Consider the following 25,482-nt stretch of genomic DNA (forward strand, 5'->3'; position numbering starts at 1 on the left):
CTTTCTCAGAGGAATTGAGAGCTTCTGTTGGATACAGGATCTAATTAATTTTTTCAGCTATTTAGGAAACTCCAGCAAGAATAGCAATCATTTTTGCAGATGGTGAGAAAGGCAGATGGTTGAAGTGGCTGGTTAAGCTGTATCATGACATAGGCCATAAATGTAGAATTGTAAAAAAAAAAAAAAAACAAAAAAACCCAAACAACAGTTATTTATAATTCTGTTGAGACATCTAGTTTTTAAACTATGTTCTTAAGTAGCCTTCATCAGATAAGGTAATTTATTAATAATTGAGAATAAAATTGAGTGGCCTCAAGGGCTTACTATATATGATTTATTATTAACTGGAAATAACTATAGAGAATTGGAGAAGGAAATGGCAACCCACTCCAGTGTTCTTGCCTGGAGAATCCCAGGGACAGGGGAGCTACTGGTGGGCTACTGTCTATGGGGTCGCACAGAGTCGGACACGACTGAAGTGACTTAGCAGCAGCAGCAGCAGCAGCAACTATAGAGAATTGTCTTTAATTTTGATTCTCCTGCTTCAATACTAGACTTATCATTGCTTTCAAGGAGAAATGGTACTTTCAGCTGAACATATGAAACAAATTTTAGCCTATTTTTAAAAAGCATGTTCAGCTGTGAAAGAACTTGAGTGATTTTTCTCTTTGCATGTAGACTGCCTTTTCTATTTTTCCGCTGAGCATATACATTTTGTTTTGAAATGGCTAACTCACTTAATGTTTCTTTCTAGTTCCAAAAGATAAGAATTTTATAATCACAATTTCTGGGTTTGGCTGACTTGTAGCTACTTAGTTGTATTTTGTTTTATTTTTGGGTACACACATGTGTGAGAAGAAAAGTTTAAAAGACTACCCTCCATGAAGGTAGAGGAGACCTTAATCCTGTCATTTAGAACACAGGTGACAGGGCCTAGAAGCCTCAGGAGGAAATAGTTTGGCTATGGCTCTTGTAGTCTAACCTCAGGTTATTTGGAAAGACTCAGAGAACAGCTACCAGTGTATGAAATAACGTGATTGAAATGTGAAGCTAGAGATATTCAACTAAAAAAGTAACATTTTTGTTTTACCATCACTAAGTGCAAAGCAAGATGATGTGGGCTGTAGAAAGGGGAAAGGAAGAGAGTAGTGAGGGCTGGGTCTCAACACCAGGAAGATAGTCTGCAGAGAAACTTAGGGCACTTTTGGAATAAAGTGAACAAGTGGCTAGAAGAGTAAGAGTTGCAGTCATGTTCTGTATGTTTGAAAGAGGAATTTCATAATGATACCCTGTATATATGAGGTAAGGTCTTTGCAGCTTAGTGTAAAACCATTTGGAGGTAACTGTCATTTTCCCACCAAAGTGTTTTTTTCTGCCTCATTTTGTTACTGAAGTTTTAGATTCTCTTCAGCTGGCTCTCTGTTTTGTCACTATTTGGACCTTACCTAGGCTGTCAGTTTAACATTTTTGTTATTGGAAGTTTAAAGCAAATAAAGCATGTTACAGGACCTGCAAGTTTTTTTTTTTTTTTTTTTTCTTTTGCAGACACAGATAATGTACAAGTGGATAGAGCCCAAAATCTGCCGAGAGGATCTCACGGATGCTATTAGGTTGCCCCCTTCTGGAGAGAAGAAGGATTGCCCACCTTGCAACCCTGGGTTTTATAACAATGGATCGTCTTCCTGCCATCCCTGCCCTCCTGGAACGTTTTCGGATGGAACAAAGGGTATGGGATATCAATTGGCCCAAGAATCGGACCTTTAGTAAAATAAACTTGTTGGGTCACATTGACATTGTCCTGAATTGCTTTTATGGAAAATTCCTTAAAACACATAATTTTCTTATCTCACAGGCTGAAGAAGAGTTAAGAAATATAAAGGAATTATGAGACTGCAGTGGCTTATTCAGTATAGCAAAGAATATTTTTTTAATGGCATTTCATGTAACACACATCCTCTTAATGGGATGATGCTTTGGATATTTTTAAGAGAATTCCACTAATTTAAATGATTAAGGATAAGTGCTCCTTTTCCAGTGTGTGTGTGCACACAAACATTGATGTAAGCATAAAATACAACTCCTATTTCAATTGGAATAACCACATTTTATACCATAATAATAGAAAAAACTGATTATTTTGATCAGACAGCAATTAAATAGTCCCTAAGTAGGTTGTTTCAATGTGTGCGTTTGGGAAAAACTTAACAATATTAAAGAAAGATGGTTACAGAATTTGTTTTAATTTTATTAGATAAAGATTACAATGCATTATTGTTGTAGATACCTTACTTGAGTATAGCCATGCTGTATGCTTAATATCCAGAGCCTTTGAGAGCATAAAAAGCAGTTGAATTGATTTGTGTTGAAATCTGCTTGCTGCAGGCTATCAATAGTATGATATATCCACTAATTTGAATTTAGTTTTCTCATTTGTAAAATTGCAGAGAATAATATGTAGCTCATCATCGTTGAGAACTTATATGAAAATGTCTCTGTAGTACTTCAGTACCAGAAAATGCTTGCTCAATAAACAATGTCTCCCTCTCCCCTTCTTTTACTGATGTGGTAATGCAGAGTGTCTTGGCTACATGAAAACAATGGTTGTAAAAGACCCTTTATTTCAATGTTGCAGATTTAAATATTAATTTAAATAAGGTTTGTTTATAAATCTGACTCTTTCCACACTCCTCAGCTCCTGTCATCACTTTTCAGTACAGACTATATTTTAAATTTCAAGTCATCAGTCCATAATTGATATAATGTTCTATTAAGTTTAGTAACTAATAGGAAGGATGTAATATTTCTTTCTTTATGAAGTGGGGGAAACTGATTCTAAAATCACATGTAAGAGAAGTTGTTTCAGAGTTACCTTTCTTATGCAAGTTTGTAATTTCGTATACATGTTTGTAAACATGGTCATAGACTCCATCGGAAGAGGAGTCGGAGGTGATTTAACCCTCCCCGAGCTCAGTGCTGAGCCAGAAAACCAAGCCAGGCAGTATAATTCAGTATAAGCAGTTACGCCCAGAAATGAAATAAATTATTTTAGAAGAGTTTGTGTTCATTTCCTTTTTCATGTTAGTCAAGTATATGTATACTCTACCCAGAATTATTTTTCTTTCAGACTGCTCTTGAAAAAGTTCTTAATTCTTAAGAGCTTTACTCTCTCTCCTTACTATTTGCCTCCCTGATGATTAAAGTTTAGTAGTGCTTGGAACAGAGGAAGAGGAAATTAACCAGAAGTGACATCATTATAATTCTCTGTCCCACTTATCTCTTGTAGAATGTAGACCATGTCCAGCAGGAACGGAGCCTGCACTTGGGTTTGAATATAAATGGTGGAATGTACTTCCTGGCAACATGAAAACCTCCTGTTTCAATGTTGGGAATTCAAAGTGTGACGGCATGAATGGTGAGTTCAGAATCAGCCTTCTCAATGTATTTTGGTGGTAGTGTCTCTTGGACTCACTTGTGTAAAAACACACTAAATATTGGTATGAGGAACCTTAATCTTATCTCTTGGCTACTTGTCTTCCCAGACCTCACCTAAAATTAGTTAATACAGTGCCACAGCCACATGACTGTCCTATAAGAATATAAACTATTTTGCATTTTTGAGTCAGTTTTGAAATAAATATTGAGGATCACCACTTATGGTTGTTATAAATACTAGAATAGATTACTAAGGGAGACAATGAAATTTATGTTGTTTTCTTGGAAGGGTCATAGTGTATACATACCACTTCATGAAAATGTTCTGCCTGGTTTGGTTTTCTGGCTCAGCACTGAGCTCAGGGAGGGTTAAATCATCTCTTACTCTTCTTCCTATGGAGTCTATGACCGTGTTTACAAACATGTATCAACCTCACTTACTGAAAACTTGGAAACATGGCTGAACTCTATAGGATGGTTGCTGAATTTTATTTGTTCTTACATTTTAGTGAGCGTACACTTCATTATTCTGTAATATTTGTTGTTCGAATGAATGACAATATCTCTATGTATATTTTTAAACTTGATGCTAGATATAGATGTTACAGATATTAAAATGTGCTCTTTACTTTTACAAGTTTACTGGTATTTTTTATCAGTTCAGTTTTTCTCAATACTATAGTTAATCATTGGGAAAATGCTATTTAATCACATCTGTTTTACATTAGCGCCTATCCAAAATAAACAGATTTGAAATGTGGGGAGTGAGGTGTACACATGAATACTCAGTTTGACAAATCCTAGGTCCTTGAATAATTTTGGTTAAACAGATTCATGAAGGAAACCTTTATATATAAAGAACATTATGGAACAGTACTCTTTATCACCTAATAATCCCACTTCTGGGATTTTTTCCTAAAGGAGAAGAAGAAATTACATAGTAATTATTACCCGACTATAGGATTTTTGTTCTAAAATTATCATGTGGTTGAGGAAGTTTAAAATATTGCAAAAATAAGAAGGAGAATGTATTGATGAAAGCATTGGTACATTTGTGTGTGCATGCACTTACTAGTAAAGATTATCTGAAACATTAATTTTTTTAAAGAAGTTACTCTTAGTCTAAATTTCATGACAATATTTGATTTAGCCACTTGTTGACTCATTCACTTGTTGTTTAGTTATTAAATCATGTCCAACTCTTTTGCCACCCCATGGACTGTAGCCTGCCAGCCTCTTCTGTCCATGGGATTTCCCAGGCAAGAATACTGCGGTGGATGCCATTTTCTTCTTTGGGGATCTTCCCAACCCAAGGATCTAACCCGTGTCTCCTACATTGGCAGGTGGATTCTTTATCATTGAGCCACCAGGGAAGGCTTCTCCTTCACTCAGAGGCTATAATTTAAATTTTTGCTGATTTTCTGAAATGTTCAATTATTAATTTAAGTATACATCTCTGCAATATTAGCATGTGATACTGAAATAGCAAACAGTAAGTGAAAGATACAAAGATAAAGGAGATTATAATTTTATGACTGGTGGTTCAGTAAGTAGCCTCGAGGAAAGCAGTGCTCAGAATAATGAGGATCAAAGTGAGAGGCCCAGGGTAACTTGTCTGGTGAGGTCATTACTGCATCATGGAATTAAAGTGGATGTGCTTTGACCAACTTGACTGTGTGACTTGAAGTACTTTGAGGTTCTTTTGTATGCTCAGTTGGAATTTCCCATGGTTGTGGAACAGGTATGTATAAGTACATCTTTATGTACTGGAATTTTGCCTAAGAGGAATTTAGAGTTGAAAACAAATTAGTGTTTATTCACAAAGCTTTCATTGAGCTTTATCTCTAATAACAAAACTGGAAATAATCTAAATTCCAGCAATATGATAATGTTTATAAAAGTCATGCTGTACTAATTGGATGAGATGTTATGTAATCATTAAAAATGACAGCCATATGGAAAACAATTTGGCAGTATTTCAAACATTTTGAATGGTCCTGTTCTCTAACCCAGTAATTTCACGTCTGAGAATTTACACTAAGGAAACTGTGTGATGTAAAGAAAGAAATTATGCACAGATATGCTAATTTTAGTATTATTTATGAGAGTCAAAAATATGAGAAAACAAAGTTTTCAATATGGGGTATGATTAAATAAAATGATGATATAACCTTAGAGCATATTGTTAACTCTTTAACACTAGATGTAACAAACATCTTTAATGGGAAAGTATTTTTGATATAATGATTATTAGAAAAATGAGAAGATAATGCCAAGTGAAAAAAAAAACAGAAAATAGATTATACAATAAAACCTAAGGTATATTTTAAAGAAAATTATGCACTAGATAAAGAGTGAAAAGAAATACTCTGAAATGTTGTTCATTACTTGGGCTGGGAGGTTTCTGAGAAGTTTGAATTACTTCATTGTTTTCATTTAGTCCACTGTATTTAATAAATATTCCTCATGTATTCACATTGCTTTCAGAATCAGAGTAACAGTACAAAATATTGGCTTTAAAAAATATATTTATTTGACCCAGTAGTTCTGATAGCTTATGGTGAATGATGTTGGATTCATGATCTCCAAAGAAGCTTTAGTTTTGGGACCAGGCTTGATCACTCAAGAGCTTTTGTGTAGCAAAGTTTTATTGACGTGAAAAAAGGGACAGAGAAAGCTTCTGACATAGACATCGGAAGGGGGATGGAGCCTGCCCCCACTCACTAGTCTTATCTAGGCCTTATACACTTTTCAGACCCGCTCCCACAACGTCCATTTTAAGATGACAGGATTAGTCAGAAGGTTCTCAAGGAGAAACATGTCCTCCAGCAGGATACATTGTTGGTATATAATCATGCTACAGAGTTTAAGGAAAAACATATCCTTGAGCAAGATGAGTTGTTTTGTTGTGCAGTTATTAGCTCTGGGCTTAAAGAAAAAAAACATTTGGCCCTTCTCTCCTCCTTGAGATCTCCAGACCCCTATCTCCTCCTTGAGAGCCCCAGAACCCTTTCTCCTCTCAAGGGCCCTGGACCCCTTCCTCCTTGAGGGCCCCAGACTACTTATCAACCTACCTAGGAATTAATTCTCTCAGTTCTTTTATTGGTATTCTTTTCTAGAAAAATATAGAAAAGCTTTACCAAAAATATGTTAATTATAGTGTCACTTAAACTAGCTAAAAAAGCTAAAACAATCCAAATGGTTACACTGGATGTATGGTCAGCAGGAGGTAAGTCTGTAGTGGGAGTGATTTCTTACATTATGAGAATTAGTTATATCTGTCTACATGATAAACTATCAACTCAGTCATTAGCATGTTGGTGAACCATTTATACATAAAAATGCTTATGTAATAATGTTAGTGTATAAAACTATGAAACAAAATGTCATCAGCAATAAGATTTCAGTTATGTAAAACCATGTATGCATCAAAAAGATAGTGAAAAGAAACACCTCAGAATGTTAACAGTAGTTTTTTTCTGGGTGGTGACTTTATAAATAATTTTACTTTTCATCTTTAAATTTTTCTGTAGCTTTCAAAATTTTACAGTAAGTATAAATGTGATTTCTAAAAACATAAAAATTAACACAAAATAGAAATTATGTGTAGAAACCTGAAAAATGTGGGATTCATTCTGAGGGAAAAAGCAAAATACAAAAGTGCTATAAGAATGTATCACAAACTGGGGGGTTTAAGACCACAGAAATTTACACTCTTGCAGCTCTGGAGGCTAGAAATTTGAAACCCTGGAATTGGCTTCCCCCTAGACCAGGGATTCCCCAGTAGCTCAGAAAGTTAAGTGTCTGTCTGTAATGCAGGAGACCTGGGTTTGATCCCTGGGTCAGGAAGATCCCCTGGAGAAGGAAATGGCAACCCACTCGGTACTCTTGACTGGAAAATCCCATGGATGAAGGAGCCTGGTAGGCTACATTCCATGGGGTCACAAAGAGTTGGACGTGACTGAGCAACTTCTCTTTCTTTCTTTTTAAGACCACAGAAATCTACACTGTTGCAGCTCTGAAGGCTAGAATTTTGAAACCCCAGAACTGGCAGGGCCATGTTCCTCCAAAGGCTCCCTGGGGAGACTCTTCCTTGCCTCTTCTAACTTCTAGTGGCTCCAGGCATTCCCTGACTTATGGCAGCATAACTCCAGTCTCTGTCTCATCTTCATGTGACTGTCTTCTCCTTGGGTCTCTGTGTCTCTGTGTGCTTATATGGTGTTCTTCCTGAGTGTCTGTGTCTAAATTTCCCTCTTCTCATAAGGACACCATTTGTATTAGATTAAGCCTCCCCCTAATGACCTCATCTTAACTTGATGATATCTACCACGGCTCTGTTTCCAAATCAGGTCTGTTCATGAGTACAGGGGGTTAGAACTTCAATATATGTCGTTTTTTAGGCAGGCAATATAATAAAACATATAGTAACGGCCAGTGTTCAAACATGAGATATATTTGTTTCCTCTTGCAAAGATTTGCCATTAATAAGTTTTGCCATTAATTAATAACCTTGTTTGATGGTATTTGGAGGGCTGCATCTCCTTACATTTTATTGTGGCCATTTCAGTCCATGGCATGCTGATTGTTTCTTTGCAGAGGGCAGACTCACATCACATTCTATGAGCACATATTACCCCCATACTTTGACTGGTCTTAGCTGTGTCGCTTATATTCTACTGATTTCATAGTGAGGGTGGACCCAGTCTTAGCTTTCTTTCCCTAATATGTATCATGGTTTGTGAGACTCAATGCCAGTTCAGTGAATGAATAAGTAAGTAAGTGAATGTGAATAGGTGTTAAATTAGGGAACAATAATACAATGAACTCTAAGAAAGAACACCAGACCCCACATCTTCATTAAGTAATTTGAAGTTTCTATTTCCCATTGGTTAACTGAAGACTAAGATTTTTTTCTTAGTTTATTAAACTGGATAAAAACCATCTGTTCTTGTTTAAAAAAATCATGCTTCATTGAGAAGACTGTTGTTAGTTTTACCATTAAGTAACTTTGTTGCAAAAATATGCATTACTTGATTATTCCTGGAGAATCATATGCAATATCTTTATTGATATCTAGGCATCTACATCTGCACGCAATTTACAACAGGAATTAAAAAATAGGGAATTCTTTTTTTTTGTGGCCTTATATAAAAAGATTGTTGGAAATCATTCATGGAGTTTTTGGTGATAACCTTTATCTTTTCTAGGTTGGGAGGTGGCTGGAGATCACATCCAGAGTGGGGCTGGAGGTTCCGATAATGATTACCTGATCTTAAACTTGCATATCCCAGGATTTAAGTAAGGAAAACCAATTCTGATTCCCTTATGTAAGAATCCTCATGCTTGTTTCCCAACAGAAACAGATGAAGCAGAACTGCTTTTATAAAATATATTATTATAATACTGTGATGTACTTAGCAAATAGCAAGCTGAGTAGGATAGTATAGATTTAAGAATATCTATAGAATCAGCGATTGGCGAACTGTAATTGTTAATTGTATATTAGTTAGATGAAGCTGAAAGTTTTAAAAAAATACTCTATCCAAACATTATGAAAACTATGACTCTTGGATGCTTACTTGAGAGATAGTAGTCTAAGACATTTGCAAGAGAATCTTTTTTTTGCTTACTGTTTTTTCGCAGTTCTGTATGTAAAGCACTATGTCACACATTCACAATTTGCTGTAGTCCCCCATGTTGAATTTCCCAATTGGAGTTTTTTCTTGCTATAGGCTATATGGCGACATTTACCCCAGGAGGTCTGAACATATCGCTGTGGTTTTGTAGACTCCGTGCAGCAGTAGACTAGGAAGAGAGAAGAGCATGGCTTTCAGCCTAATGAATAAAGTGACTTAATTTTTTCAGATTGTACTTAGAACATGCTATAAGTATCATACTTTTAATCTGTTAAATAGACCACCAACATCGATGACTGGAGCCATGGGTTCTGAACTGGGAAGAATAACATTTGTTTTTGAGACTCTCTGTTCAGCTGACTGTGTTCTGTACTTCATGGTGGTAAGTGAAAAAGTGGCTTTCAGAGGTAAATTTCTAGGCTTAGCATTCTCTTTCAAGTGTGAACTTATTTATACAACCTGGGATAAGAATCCCATTTTTCTTCCCGTTTTTAGAATCTTCCAAAAACATTTAAAAATGTCTAAAGAACTCACTAAGAGTTGCTAAGTCTACAAAGCACTCATTCCACATGGAGAGAAATGAGTGATGAGGTATGGGTGACAGAAGCCAAGAAATATTAATCCTGTAGAAAATTTCTTCAAAAAATATGCCACTAACAGAAGTGAAAATTCTGCCCTAGTAACCACTCAGCAGTTCAAACCACCATGAGGGAAAAGCATGTATTAATAAGTGAGAGGACAAAGTAATGGAGGTGGGAGAGCATTGGGAAAAATGACACTCTTCCTTGTTAAATTAATACATGTAGACAAAGGATTTTATTAGGTACATGTCATAATTTTGCCCATTTTTTTCCCTAGATGTCCTATAAATCTTATCTAATAGCTTGAGAAAAAGTAGCAACACAAAATTTACTAAGACATCATGCAGGTATTAGAAGGTTGTTGGCTAAGAGTTTAGTGTTATCATTAAGTGGTGACATCAATGGCATTATTAATTATTTTCCAACAGTCCTTTCAGTCAATCAGTTCAGTTGCTCGGTTGTGTCCGACTCTTTGCGACCTCATGAAAAACAGTACACCAGGCCTCCCTGTCCATCACCAACTCCCAGAGTTCACTCAGACTCACGTCCATTGAGTTGGCAATGCCATTCAGCCATCTCATCCTCTGTCATCCACTTCTCCTCCTGCCCCCAATGCCTCCCAGCATCAGAGTCTTTTCCAATGAGTCAACTCTTTGCATGAGGTTGCCAAAGTACTGGAGTTTCAGCTTCAACATCAGTCCTTCCAATGAACACCCAGGACTGATCTCCTTTAGAATGGACTGGTTGGATCTCCTTGCAGTCCAAGGGACTCTCAAGAGTCTTCTCCAACACCACAGTTCAAAAGCATCAATTCTTCAGTGCTCAGCTTTCTTCACAGTCCAACTCTCACATCCATACATGACCACTGGAAAAACCATAGTCTTGACTAGACAGACTTTTGTTGGCAAAGTAATACCTCTGCTTTTGAATATGCTATCTAGGTTGGTCAGAACTTTCCTTCCAAGGAGTAAGCGTCTTTTAATTTCATGTCTGCAGTCACCATCTGCAGTGATTTTGGAGCCCCCCAAAATAATGTTTGACACTGTTTCCACTGTTGCCCCTTCTATTGCCCATGAAGTGATGGGACCAGATACCATGATCTTCGTTTTCTGAATGTTGAGCTTTAAGCCAACTTTTTCACTCTCCTCTTTCACTTTCATCAAGAGGCTCTTTAGTTCCTCTTCACTTTCTGCCATAAGGGTGGTGTCATCTGCATATTTGAGGTTATTGATATTTCTCCTGGCAATCTTGATTCCAGCTTGTGCTTCTTCCAGCCCAGTGTTTCTCATGATGTACTCTGCATATAAGTTAAATAAGCAGGGTGACAATATACAGCCTTGACGTACTCCTTTTCCTATTTGGAACCAGTGTGTTGTTCCATGTCCAGTTCTAACTGTTGCTTCCTGACCTGCATACAGATTTCTCAAGAGGCAGATGAGGTGGTCTGGTATTCCCATGTCTTTCAGAATTTTCCATAGTTTCTTGTGATCTACACAGTCAAAGGCTTTGGCATAGTCAATAAAGCAGAAATAGAGGTTTTTCTGGAACTCTGTTGCTTTTTCCATGATCCAGAGGATGTTGGCAATTTGATCTCTGGTTCCTCTGCCTTTTCTAAAACCAGCTTAAGTATCTGGAAGTTCATGGTTCACGTATTGCTGAAGCCTGGCTTGGAGAATTTTGAGCATTACTTTACTAGCGTGTGAGATGAGTGCAATTGTGCAGTAGTTTGAGCATTCTTTGGCATTACCTTTCTTTGGGATTGGAATGAAAACTGACCTTTTCCAGTCCTGTGGCCACTGCTGAGTTTTCCACATTTGCTGGCATATTGAGTGCAGCACTGTCACAGCATCGTCTTTCAGGATTTGAAATAGCTCCTCTGGAATTCCATCACCTCCTCTAGCTTTGTTCGTAGTGATGCTTTCTAAGGCCCACTTGATTTCACATTCCAGGATGTCTGGCTCTAGGTGAGTGATCACACCATCGTGATTATCCAGGTCGTGAAGATCTTTTTTGTACAGTTCTTCTGTGTATTCTTGCCACCTCTTCTTAATATCTTCTGTTTCTGTTAGGTCCATACCATTTTTGTCCTTTATCCAGCCCATCTTTGCATGAAATGTTCCCTTGGTATCTCTAATTTTCTTGAAGAGATCTCTAGTTTTTCCCATTCTGTTGTTTTAGTAGCTAGTTAATAGTCTGTTAACAATTTCCTGCATGATATACAAGATATGTGTAGATTTAAGTATTAACTCATGATGGTAGTAAAAGAAAATGATGACTAATCTTCAACACATCTATGAATAACTAAGAAGCCTTTAATTCTCTCAGATCCCTCTCCTCGTTTCGTCAATCTGTTAGTTCCTATTCATACTTAGTGCCACGACTGAAATTCAGATTCCCGTTATCTCTCAACAGTAGTCTGTTGTCTATTTTTCTTACCTCCATCCTGTCAATTTTGCTGTCAAATTATCTTTATAAACATAAAAACAATAGTAGAGGCAGCCCTCACCTTTAGGGGCTTTTTATTGCCTGTGGCACTGGTTCTCAAAGTGTGGTTCCTGGAGTAGCATCACCTGAGTACTTTTAGAAATGAAAATTTCTGAGCCCTACACTAGTCTTATTGAGAAACTGGTGATAGGGCCCAGCGTTCTGTATTTTAGCAAGCCTTGAGGTTGGTTCTAATATGCATTAATGCTAGAGAACCAATAGCTTATAAATACACTTAAAATTCCTTAGCATGGCATCTATATGGCTTTTTGTATTCCTTGCCCAGCCTCTGTTACCAAAGTACTGTTACTACTCAGCCCTCTTTAGACACCCTGGATTGTTAGTGGAACACTCTACTTTTTCATTTCATATGCCTTGGCACACTAAGCTAGCATGACTTTCTTTTTTGTCTGGTGAACACCCATTCACACAACACTTCAAGGGCAGCTCAAGCCTCACCTTTCTGGGAAGCTTTCTCTTATTCCTTTAAGTAAAGTTAACCACTCTCTCCAATGTGCTCCTAAAACCTTTTGAGAAAACCCTATTTTAATTATGTGAATGTATTCATTATTTGTCTCTCTCAGTTGATCAAGCATTCTTGAGAGTAAGGATCATACATATTACTATTTATTTTGGAAAATCAATCTTGAGCGTTTTTAGCTCATAGCAGGATCTGTTAGTTTTCTTTACTCTGTGATTTGATTTCTGCACAAGAATTTTAGAGATGATATCACCCAAATAACATATCAAAATGCTTTGAAAATCATGTAGTATTTTGCAAGGGTAAGGTACAAAACTAATATTCCATTTATTATTGAAATAAACATCCAGAAGGTGTTTAACAAAGCACTATCAGTATATTGTGAGATGCTTTTTGGAAATGGCATGTGTGACTATTTGGTTGTTTGGTAATGTGAGAAATTATGTAACGTGTGACAAGCACACATTGCTTTATAACATGTTTGTTGTCAAAGCTTGCCCTTGCATCATAGAAAGAAAGAGATATGGCTTGAGCTCATGCCATTTTTTTAATCAACATTTGGGATAACTAAAAGAAGCCTATCCAAATTCCTAAGTCATCTTTTAGGGTTTCTGCAGGGAAGACTTAATTAGAAAATTCAGAATTAGTCCCATTTTTCATTTCAAATAAATTAGATGTGTGTTACATTACTTGCTCTACTTGCTGCATTTGCTTTCTGACCATGTTAATGACATAATATGGGTTGGACTGTCACACATTCATATAATATTCTAGATATTGAATTTAGCTAAGGAAATCAGACATAAAATGTTACACAGACTCGTCTTTTTAGAATTCAAATATAAACAGAAGAAGATTGCATGAACATAAAATAACATTCTAGCTAATCTGCACTGTAAATTGCAAATATAATTCAGGGAGAATTTAGAATTCCTGTGTAAGAGTCACCTATCAGAATCACTCAAGGGAAAAAAAAAGATGGAAAGAAAGCATTGTTAGTTTATGAGGATCCTAGAAGTTTGCTGTCAGAAGTTTGTTTTATTTTTCCTGTGTGTATTTCCTATGCTAGAGTCACACACATATACACATATACCAATCTCTCTCACAAAAGGATAACTCCTCAACATACTGATTTGAGATCTCTTTCAGGTTATATTGGCAATGTGGTTGATATATTGTAATTACTAAGCTAGTGAGTGCTTGTGTAGAATTGAAGGGAAGGTTTTGAGAGTTTTAGGCTTACATGCTCTGCAGATAAATTACTGTAAATATAAACAAAGGATTGTGATGTATATACATGTATATTCATACTGAATTTGTGCTTTCTTATATGTATTTATTTTCTACTATATTTTAGGATATTAATAGAAAAAGTACGAATGTGGTGGAGTCATGGGGTGGAACCAAAGAAAAACAAGCTTATACCCATGTCATCTTCAAGAATGCCACATTTACATTTACGTGGGCATTCCAGAGGACCAATCAGGGTCAAGATGTAAGTTCCAAGCACTTAAAAAAAAAAAGAGCAAAGATGATACTCCTTGTGGAGATTTATACAAAGTGCTGACTGAAATCTACTGGAGGAAAAGACTTAGTTTTTTACTGATGTGAAATCAATCATTTGGTTATGCGTAGACTGGTATAAAATTATATATATATGTATATATACACACATATTTATTTGTGTTTTGAAAGCAAGACTATGAAATGGAATGACAACATATCTTAGAATTGCTCTACACTTTGAATAAACATAGCTGTTGAAAGTTTAAGAGGAAGAAAATCTTACTTTGTAGTTACTTAAAAACTTACTTGTAAGGCTTTCTGAGCCTTTGGGAAGGCTGGTAACTTTCCTCCTCTTCGTCTGAATGATCTGTCACTTGCTCAGATGCCGTTTCTTGGTGTTGGTTTGTTACTTCAATGTCATGATTGTCACCTGCTGTGGCTTGAAGACTGTATATATACATGTTGTTGGGTTAACACACAGAACTATTCTCTTACTTTCTGCTAGAATAGAATAGACCTTAATCCTCTCGTAAGTATTTTCCATCATATGCTTCCAGGACATGTTATTGTTGTCGATCTCCATCATAATAACCTTCCGAGGGTGGGAATAAGGTAAATCACTGTTTAAGACGCTGCCTTAACACTATGATGGCAGATGGAGAGCGTTTTCTCTTTTCTCTTCAGACTTTTATTGAGGAACCTGTTCCTCAGGTTTCACTTGACTCCAGCTGTGTTTTATGAGAGTTCAGAGTCCCAGCCTGTGGGGTGTGAACATGCTATAGAAGACTTCCTGGCCTCCCTTTTGTCTTTGCCTCAGACAAAAAGCATTTAAGAAGCTGCTCTCTACTAGTGGTGCTCACTGCTTGATGAAAACTAGACCTTAATTGACTCAGTGTCACAAGAAGGAAAAGTATTAGTAAGATCCAGGTTTTTACTCTCTGTTGTGCATCTGGTAGAAGTCACAGTGTGTTGGTTAAGGAAAGTGCTAAGGAGGGAGAGGAGACCCAAAGAACCGATGCAGTTGCATCAATGTCACTCAGTTTAAGTAAGGACTTTTTGATCCTTGGTCCAAGTCTTTTTCAACTTACCACACTGTAAACATCATGATAAACACGTTTATCATGATATTTAGACTATATCAGAATAAACAGTGATGGGGGATATCATATTGGTTCTTCCAAGTCTATACATATGCCTGAATTTTTACCATTTATGATATAATCTCATATTGATTGTGACAAAATTCCTGGAACTCCATAACCATGAAAATTAGCTTCTAGTGTTAAGTCTTAGGTGCTTCCCTGGTGGCTCAGAGGTTAAAGCATCTGCCTGCAATGCAGGAGACCTGGGTTAAGTCTTAATAATTTTAAAAAAGAAAAGTACCAAAAAGCAGTACTATTAATCTACTGTCAGTTATAAACTGCTAGGTTGGAATACTTTGCTTAGTTATTTTGGTGATATGAACATAAAACAATCTGGTTGTACAACTGAGTGCTAAGGCAGAAGTCATTACTTTCTGCTCTCTTTTTAGAATAGACGGTTCATCAATGACATGGTGAAGATTTATTCTATCACTGCCACTAATGCAGTTGATGGGGTGGCGTCCTCATGCCGTGCCTGTGCCCTTGGTTCTGAACAGTCGGGCTCATCGTGTGTCCCCTGCCCCCCAGGCCACTACATTGAGAAAGAAACCAACCAGTGCGTGGAGTGTCCACCTGATACCTACCTGTCCATACATCAGGTCTATGGCAAGGAGGCTTGTATTCCATGTGGGCCTGGGAGTAGAAGCACTCTGGTAAGTGGGTCTGTATTTCAGTTACCCCCAGGAAAGCATATTTTAATAGACAAACTCAAAGGTTTCTCTTAATGTTTCTAATTTATATTTATAAATGGCTTTTTAAATTCCCTTCCTTATTTTACCTTGCCTTGCATCTATTGAATGCTTAACATGTGTCTTGAAAGTGATAATTACTGGGGACATAGAATATTAAGAACATCTAAATAAGAATAACTTCTCAAAATATTAAAAGTGATTTCTTGTATATTCCATTATGGCAGAACAAGTAAGCTGCCTCTCTCTATGTAGGCTGTAGGTGTATATGGAGAACAGCAAGATTATCTTGTAACATTTTAAGGGAAAGGATTGATGCTATATTATAAGTGAAGTAAAAAATAGTTTCATGTCTATTTGAACTGGCATGATAGGACATTTTGGCTATTGGTTAAAAATACCTTTCCACAAGAAACTAATCTTAGAATAACTTCACTCTTTAAAAAATTCTAACTCTTCTGAACTTTGCTTAGAGAAATCTAGAGTTTAGAAATTTTCTATATTAGAGTGGTAAAATATGCCATGACTAAAACAAAACTACTGAAATAGTTTTTAAACCTAGAACTTTTAGGAAGCACTTTTTTTTCCATAGCAGCTAATGCTTTCTTTCCTGCCATATTGTTTTTGCTTTGTTTTGTTTTACATTTCTTAATGTTTATGGTCAAAGGACCACTCAGTGTGCTACAGTGACTGCTTTTTCTACCATGAAAAAGAAAATCAAAGTTTGCATTATGACTTCAGCAACCTCAGCAGTGTGGGCTCCTTAATGAATGGTCCCAGCTTTACCTCCAAAGGAACAAAATACTTCCATTTCTTCAATATCAGTTTATGTGGGCATGAGGTGAGTTCTGGCAAGGTGAGATGGGGCTATGTTTTAGCTCTGATTGAGCTGTCTTCTGTGTTGGTGGACCAATAAAATCTCTATGGAAACTAACAGCCAAATGTCAGATAGTGAGCTTTGACAGCTTAAATCCTTTGTTGCCTTCTAGCATATTTTCTCCACCAGCAGCATCCTTGTCTGGTTCTCAGTCCATCAAAGCACTTATCCAGTCAGTTGAACCCCCAAAGCTTGAAGCTATGGTATAAGGGCTTTGAGGATCTTTTATTTTTGTAAAGATGGGTCAGGTTTGTCAATCCCACCTATTTCTTAGGCAGAAAGTTAAGGTTTGAGAAAGTTTTATTGTTGTTTTTCTGGTCAAGTTTATGTTAAAAAGAAAAGACTTTTCAGAGGAAGTTTGTCCAAAAACAAAATGGAAATAAGCAGGGGGTAAGTGTCAGTTGATGAGGTGGCCTCTGCTAATAAATTATGGGATTTAATTTTCTTTGGGAAGAAGTGGAATTTTAATTGATACTGGTAAGGGGAGAGTTACAGGACTATGTATCCAATAATTGTGTGGGCATACAAGGTTGGAGTTGGGATGTATATATTCACCCTTAGCTAAGTTGAAAATATAATAAGTCATTTTCTCCATATCTATTCCCTTATTAACTCCTATAGTCTTCATTTTGAACTGCTGTGCCAAACTTTGTACAAAGGAAATAAAAAGAGATCTCATGACTACAGAGGTTTTCAAACAGAAAGATCTATACATTTTTACATGGTATGACATTTGTCCTATCCTGATTTTACATGGGGCAGTCCAACACACTCACTTGATTAATCGCTAAGTTCACTGAATATATAATTATATGTTAAATACCTATTGTGTTAAATGCTGTGTAAAGCAGTGAATACGATTAATTCCATTATATTGCGTTGGCTGAAAAGTTTTTCCAGTGTTTTCTTAAAATGTTACAGAAAACCCAAAACAAACTTTTGGCCAACCCAATATATCACGCTTCTTCTTAATCTCCTTCCTGTATGACCACGGTCTTAGCTTTCGTCTTCTCTCTTCTGTCTTCCTTCTCTTTCTTTCCTTTTTATTCTAATTCTTTTACTGTTATTCTCTTATTCCTTTCCTCAGTAGTTTCTCTCTGCTCTTTTTCTTTGTTTCTCTTTTAGTCTCAACAATTTAATTTAAGCTTAGTAAAAATATATTGCACCTGTATTGTGGTGAGCAGGCTTGGTGGAGAGAAAACATTTTATAGGTTAAGATTGCTAGCTGCATTAAGAAAGAGAAATCTTTGTTCTTTATGCCCATCTGTGCACATTTTACATCTAAGACCAGTAAAATAGTGTTTCTCTTTTTCTTTATATATTTCTTCACAGAAATTATAGAGCAAGCCAAAGTGCTTTTTAGTGGAACTACAGTATATTTAAACATACTACATTAAAAAAATTAAAGTCTTCCCAGTTTTATAACTATCCTCCAAATGATTAAAAAAGTAAGCTCCTGTATTCCCTTTAACATACTGTAAACTTGAGCAGATCCACATCATTGAGTCTAAGAGTAGGTGAATAAAAACACTTATAATGACCAACTGTTTAGAATTTAGATGTTGTCCTAGATTTTTATATTTTCTTTTTTAGACTTGACAATACTTTTCTGCCACACACAGGTCTATTCAGGAGAAGGAAGAGCAAGTGTTTTTTTTTTTTCTTGGCATTAAAACTTTCACCAGCAGTTTTCCATTCCCTTTGTATGCACTGTTGTCTGAACAATTGAAGATTTCATAGATGACTTATGTTTCCTTAAGTCAAGTGGCTTTCCTCTGGCACAAATGAAGTCTATAGTTGGGGGAGCAGTGCAGCCTTGAATCACTGTATTCATTAGAATGTCAGATTTTAACCCTGTTTGAACATTGAAATTGGGTAAAGAATCTGCCTGCAATGCCGGAGATGCAAGTCTGATTCCTGGGTCAGGAAGATCCCATGGAGAGGGCATGGCAACCCACTCCAGTGTTCTTGCCTGGAGAATCCTATGGACAGAGGAGCCTGGTGGACTGTAGTCCATAGGGTCACAAAGAGTCAGGCATGACTAAAGTGACTGAGCACCCGAGAGCTTTTAAAAAATGCTGGTGCCTGAGCTCCCTCACCAGATCCCTGAAATCAGAATTGTGGTGAGGAGAGAGCCAGTGCTCTGCTAGAGTCACTAGGAAGCTGAGATCCAGTTTAGAGACTTAGCTTCAGTAAAAACTTCTTTCTGACTTTGTTTTCCTAGGGGAAGAAGTTGGCTCTCTGTACCAACAATATAACAGACTTTACAGTAAAGGAAATGGTGGCAGGGTCAGACGATTACACGAATTTGGTAGGAGCATTTGTGTGCCAGTCAACTATTATTCCTTCTGAAAGTAAGGGTTTCCGAGCAGCCTTGTCATCACAGTCCATCATTCTGGCAGACACATTTTTGGGTAAGTTTCATTTGGTTCATATATTCATGCATGCATTTGTTTAAAATTATGGTACTGATAACTTGTCTCTGCAGTGGTGCTTCCCATAGGTGATTAAAACCCACAGATAATCCTAAGTCATCACTTTATAACAGGGTTTAGAATTCCCTACAAGTAAGGTCTTTTGATCATTCTTAATGAGTATTAGAAGCTTCCAGAGTTATGTATTAATTCATATGACATGTTGATCTCTGGCAGTCTGTGCCTTTCATCAGATTTTCTAGGAATTTAAGAGGCAAAATAATAATAACCTCCCAAACTGTGAGCAAAAGAAGAGTAAACAAACACAATATGGACTCAAATCATAATATCTGTCACCAGTTTTCATCATCTTTTCTCATACCAGAGGAAATCTGGTGACAAACAGCAAGAATGAGTGTGCTAAATTTTATTTTCCATCTGCCCTTTCTATCTCTGGTCTGGAAAGTGTAGGAAACTTTAAAAATAATTCAAGTCCCTAACTAGTTATTCTTAAGGATCTGGTTTATTAAAATATCTGGAGTAGGATTAAGGATCTAACGATGCATATGATAACCTAACAATTTAAAGAGCTTCTTAGATGATTTTAATCTGCAGCTAGATTTGAGTCTATAGATTGAATCTATAACCATTGTTATAGACTCTGGACTTTCCTAGTGGTTCATATGGTAAAGCATCTGCCTGAAATGTGGGAGACTTGGGTTTGATCCCTGGGTTGGAAAGATCCCCTGGAGAAGGAAATGGCAACCCACTCCAGTATCACTTACAGACTCCAGAAGAATTTAGCACCGAGGACAGTTGCTATAATTTTCAGCACCAAGGACAGTTACTGAGCTTGCTTTCGGCATCAGAACTCTTAGAACAAAGGTTGCTGTTATTGTTTGCATTTTGACTCTGCTATCATTTTGCATGGGGTTGATGGGTGGGGAATCCTAAAAGCAAGGAAAGCCTTGCTTTTAGATAAAACGAAATTTGAAGTTACTGTCTGGAAATATTTAGGGCACACAAACTTTTATTTTGTCAAGTGTGTTTATAATGAATGTGAATGGATGAAAATCTACATTGGCAAGGTAGCCCAGCTCATTCGACATAACTTACAAGAGGCTTAGAGTTATAATAGTAGATTGTTGAAATGTTAAAACTAGAAGGGACTATGCAGACCACCTAAATTATTGCATGCATTTTACAAATTCAGGACACAAGAATCAGGGAAGTTAAGTGACTAAAGCAAAATTGCAAAGTTAAGGAGTAGAGTATTTTTTATTCTGGAAACCTTGTAAGGTTTATTATTCTTAACAATAATACATTAATTTTACATGATATTCCTAGTTAAAATGACAGCCTCAAAATAAAGCTATTTTCTCTTTAGATATAGAGACTAAGTAAACCTAATTTTCCCATATTGCTTAATCGTTTCTTTTTTATTGTCATCTAGGAGTAACAGTTGAAACCACATTGCAAAATATTAATATAAAAGAAGATATGTTCCCAGTTTCACCAAGCCAAATACCAGATGTGCATTTCTTTTATAAGTAAGTGAACATGCTGCTTCTTTTGATTATTTTCTTAATTATAAGGACATCACTTCAGGGTTTCTAACATAGTAGCTTATTTTGAATAGATAATCAGTAGTTGGTTCTTAAATGAAAGACTTAGAAAAAAATAGGAAACATGGAATATTTAGAAAGCATTATGTAATTTTTCTCATATATATAATCTTTTAAATAAGGCAATAAAGAGACTCTTCATTGTCTAGGCAGTAATTATTTGTAATTCACACATCAAAACATCAGCCTAAGTCACTATGACCTCTAATACCTTAAAAAATTCTTTTGATTATAATTTTGATTATAATTACAATAGCTCTATTAATCCTTTGATGATAGCATATCACTTTACCTGTGGAGCAGGCAGCTTTTCATAGGCAGTGAAAGTAAATGAACTAAGTCTGTATTAAAATTCTGAATTGATGAACTTTGATAAATTTTTCATTTATTCATAGAGCATAGGGGCAGTTATACACAGGACATTTTTGTTTATGAAGTCTGGGTCATATTTGTTTTGTGAAATGACCTTTGCCTTCTAATAGGTCTTCTACAACTACAACCTCTTGTGTAAATGGCCGATCAACTGCTGTGAAAATGAGGTGTAATCCTGCTAAACCAGGAGCGGGAGCCATTTCTGTTCCCAGGTAGTTTTATTTCAATATGATTCTGCTATGTATGTATGTATCAGGAAGCAAAACTCTTCAGAACCTTGCTATTTTAAAACATGTTCTCTATGGGTGTAAAGCAGAAAGGGAACAAAGAATCTGTAGATTTTTTTTTCCAGATGTGCTGCTTGCCTGTTAAGAGGTATAGGTCCTTGCAAGTCTCAACACTTTCAGTCTCCTCAATGACAGATTCTCATCTTGTTTGCCTGCATGTCTTAATTATCTTGAGAATTATTTAAGTAATATATAACTATATTGTTTGTATCTTTTGACTGAGTCTTACTATCTAGTATCAGTTTTCTTAAGAGCTGGATTAGGACTTTCCCTGGATTATAGTTCTTTGTCAGCAAGGAACTATCTAGGTGACCTAGATTAAGCAATCTAACCTCTTTGTCATAGTTTCTTTCTCTATGAGGGATGAAGGTCAGGTTAGATGAGTTTCCTGTTCTTGAGTTCTCTAATCACTGGTGGCGAAATCACCAAGTTAGAGTCTGACCTGTAGAATCCATAGCATCGTTCCTTTAACTGATTGGCATTGAGCTGTTAGCTGTCCACAGTCTGCTGCTGCTGCTAGATCTGATTAATACAGCCACTTTGGTTGGGAACAGTAAGAGAAACTAAGCAATTTTATGAATTTAAAATTGTAAACTTAAAAAATGCTTTCATAGTGTCTCCTGATTTTTATTTTGTATAGTTATTCATTATCTACTATGTAGATTATTTATTTCTAATCTTTTTAGGGTTAGGGTACCTTTGGATTATAATTTGATTTGCAGATTCTTCTCCATCAAGCTAGCAAAAAATGTATATTTAAAAAAGTGATTGACTTAATTTTGTTTTTGTTACTTTCACTGTAACTTTTATGAGATTTTAATAAATCCTGCTTATATTACATCAGGATTGGAAATTAGTGGTTGAAGCATTGATTCAGTTATTTGGGTAACTTAAAAAATAATTACAGTGATAACATAGTATTTTGAGTTCATTTCTGGGCATAAAGTCACACTAGCATTCACCTCTTACCAACTCTGTTTCATTAATTTTTCTCTTCACCTATTCAAGGTGAGATATGAATATGATGAGCACAGAACATAATAAAACTGAAAGAAACAGAGGGAGGCTGTAGCTCAAGGGCATCATGTGGTAGAGGATCCCTGGGCCAGCATCCAAGCTGGAGTCGGGGCAGCAGAGCACACTTTCTTTGTGAGGAGGTGTATCCAGAGATTTGTTCACTATGCTCTGATATCTCACCATATTGCTTTGAGTTCAGACACTTGTTCTATTTACTAGAGCACTTCTGAGGGCCTTTTTTGGATCTATCAGCTCAGTTTTCTTGGTCTAGCCTCTGGGAGCTCACATGAATGACTTCTAAGGCCTCCTTCAGGAGCCTCTATGACTTAAGCAGATAATACTACTGAAGTCAAATGCTGTCCTTTAGAAAATGCACTATTCTAACTCTCCCAAGGTGGGTTCTGATGTTCTCATACAATGAGAAAATGATAGTCTCATGATGTTAAATGATGGCATCTAGAAACTAGCTTTTTCCTTGTGAGAAGAAGAGAAGTTAAGTTTTTCCTTTGACCTCAGGCAGTTTTTTCTACTTGACTACCTTTGCAAGGATTTCCCAAGATCAGATACAGCAGAATACCTTGGAGTGTCTATTGTAAAACTGATTTTTAGGCCTTCACTGAAACCGAAAGAAGCTCCAAATGTTAAGCACCAGAATATTTATAAAACCACAAGACAGTTCTGACATGTTAAAATTTGAGAACCATTGATCTTAACCCCCATTTTGGAAATATTTTTTTCTGAGACAGATTCTCACATTTTGTTTTGCATTTTAATTTTTTGAAATGCTAAATTAAAAGGTTGTGGTCTACAGGGTGGATTCTGTCATATTTTTCATAAAACTCTGTTCAATTATGATGCATCCTGCAGTTTGGGACTGCTGCTCTAGGGAACTGCTTGAACCTCACAACCTAAATGTGCTCAGAGTGAAAGTTGCTCAGTCGTGTCCGGCTGTTTGAGATCCCATGGAATAGTCCATGGAATTCTCCAGGCCAGAATACTGGAGTGGGCAGCCTTTCCCTTCTCCAGGGGATCTTCCCAACCCAGGGGTCAAACCCAGGTCTCCTGCATTGCAGGCAGATTCTTTACCAGCTGAGCCACCAGGGAAGCCCAAGAATACTGTTGTGGGTAGACTATCCCTTCTCCAGTGGATCTTCCTGACCCAGGAATCAAACCAGGGTCTCCTGCATTGCAGGTGAATTCTTTACCAACTATGAGCCACCTGTGCTGACCTTTCATTCTTTCTTGAATCTTGAATTTCCGATCAGGACACAAGGGGGCACTCTGTGATCAGAACATGAGAAATGGAAGCTTGTACGGAAATAATCAGAATATTTTTTTAGCTGTAGGTTTGAGTAAAGATTTCCTACTAACAGTAAAGAAATGTTAACAGAGCCAAATTTACTTAGGCTACTTTTGAAGGGGGTTTAATTTGCATTTTTCTTTTTTGAGCTTTAAATTCTCCAGGAGATAAAGAAAGGTTCTAACTAGGCAATTGCCCTGTGAAATCTCATATGCTTACCAAGAAGTCACTATGGAAAGACCTTGGCAGCTCAGAAAGGGTGCTGTCCCTTGGAATTTTCTCTTGGCAAATAACCTTACAAACCAGGCAAAGGTGACTTTAGCAGTAGTGATGTTGACTGGGGCTCCGTGTCTTGGTGACCAGGGAAAATGTCACAAGATCCCCAGCCCTGGGAAAAAAAATGAGAATGTCTTCACAGAAAGCGAGAGGGGCAAGAGAAAAGGAGAACTGTGTGTTCTCTGTGGATCTCACATGCAACGTAGAAGGAGCAGCAAACATCCTGGGCCGCCCACAAACCTGCAGTTGGAAACTCCAGCCTGTCTGTTTGGTCTGGCAAATGAAGTTGGTTTCTAATTCCACAAAGTGTCTGGAGGATGTGAGACATTTTCAACGAAAACTTAACAGCATGATGTCTGTGGCAGATGAAATCAGAGAGCTGGAGTGGACTTTTGAGATTAGTGCAATTTGTACCTTGGCCAAAGAATAAATTGCTAACACCGTCGACCACTAATATCCCTAAATAGATGCCTCTCCAGTTTCTACCTGAAAGGCTTCCCAAACCCCTAATCATGATCCTATGTGGTTAGAGGAATTGAAGATTCTCCTTTCATTAGGAAACGTTTAGACCTAAGCACTGTGTCCAGAGTATTTTTTCAAAAACATGAGAAATTGTTGTTAGTTTTATCTGGAAAGATTTAAAAAGGTTTGAAAGTTTTTTTAAAAGCCTTATTGGAAAACAAGTAGAGGGAACCATTTTTACTCTGATAATGGAGATGTCATTGCACATTCGGGATCCTCCCATCAAACCCATTTACTCGACACAGTAGAAAACACTGAGAACCCTGGTTGTGTGCATAGCTATAGAGTGTCAGTCATGATGGGATGATTTCCTGATTCTGTTGTTCTTTATATGTCATCATGCTTTTATCTCGTCATTTCCTCCCATCCTTCGTAGGCAGAGATTTGCAAATAAACACAGTAAACAGAGGGAAATAGCACATTTATCTGGGAACTACACTGATCTGCAAGTTGTTGGTGCCTTCTTTTTAGTGACTCATCTTTCCTCAAATAAGGTTGTCTTTGTTAATGTTCTGGGTTAGAAGAATATCCTCCTCCTTTATCTCTTACAACTTTTAACCACATTTAACTGCTTGGGTAGTTGATAAATAAGTCCAAAATCACTTTGTGAAAACCTCCTTCAAAACCAAAATTCATTTTTTTTCTAAGTGTAGCTTCTGAGGAGATTGTCTCTCACAAAAGGGATGCTTCACAGTTCTGTCTTGAGTTTTCAGAGGCTGAGCACACCAGGGATTTCTTCCACAGGCTCTAATTAAAATCTCTGTATCAAAGTCATTGGATTTATTGGCTGCTAGTGTAGTGCTTTTGTTGGTAGTTGGGGAAGGACCGTTAAAGCCAAAAC

The 25,482-nt window shown here is 36.8% G+C and overlaps 1 protein-coding gene across 2 annotated transcripts in view; it reads left to right on the forward strand.

Annotated features, from left to right (window-relative positions):
• The window catches only part of ELAPOR2 (endosome-lysosome associated apoptosis and autophagy regulator family member 2), a 215,435-nt gene that overhangs the window by 163,683 nt on the left and 26,270 nt on the right, over positions 1-25,482 (forward strand). Inside the window, exons 9-18 of one of the 2 annotated variants that reach the window (XM_069587760.1) lie at positions 1,546-1,726; positions 3,284-3,412; positions 8,640-8,730; positions 9,348-9,450; positions 13,972-14,109; positions 15,652-15,915; positions 16,619-16,792; positions 19,053-19,242; positions 20,696-20,792; positions 21,350-21,451. In XM_069587760.1, the coding sequence (XP_069443861.1) occupies positions 1,546-1,726; positions 3,284-3,412; positions 8,640-8,730; positions 9,348-9,450; positions 13,972-14,109; positions 15,652-15,915; positions 16,619-16,792; positions 19,053-19,242; positions 20,696-20,792; positions 21,350-21,451 (1,469 nt within the window). The remainder of the gene's footprint in view (positions 1-1,545; positions 1,727-3,283; positions 3,413-8,639; positions 8,731-9,347; positions 9,451-13,971; positions 14,110-15,651; positions 15,916-16,618; positions 16,793-19,052; positions 19,243-20,695; positions 20,793-21,349; positions 21,452-25,482) is intronic. The other variant, XM_070292381.1, reaches the window with a different exon arrangement.

This window comes from Ovis canadensis, chromosome 4 (assembly GCF_042477335.2).
Source record: "Ovis canadensis isolate MfBH-ARS-UI-01 breed Bighorn chromosome 4, ARS-UI_OviCan_v2, whole genome shotgun sequence".
Taxonomy (NCBI): Eukaryota; Metazoa; Chordata; class Mammalia; order Artiodactyla; family Bovidae; genus Ovis; species Ovis canadensis.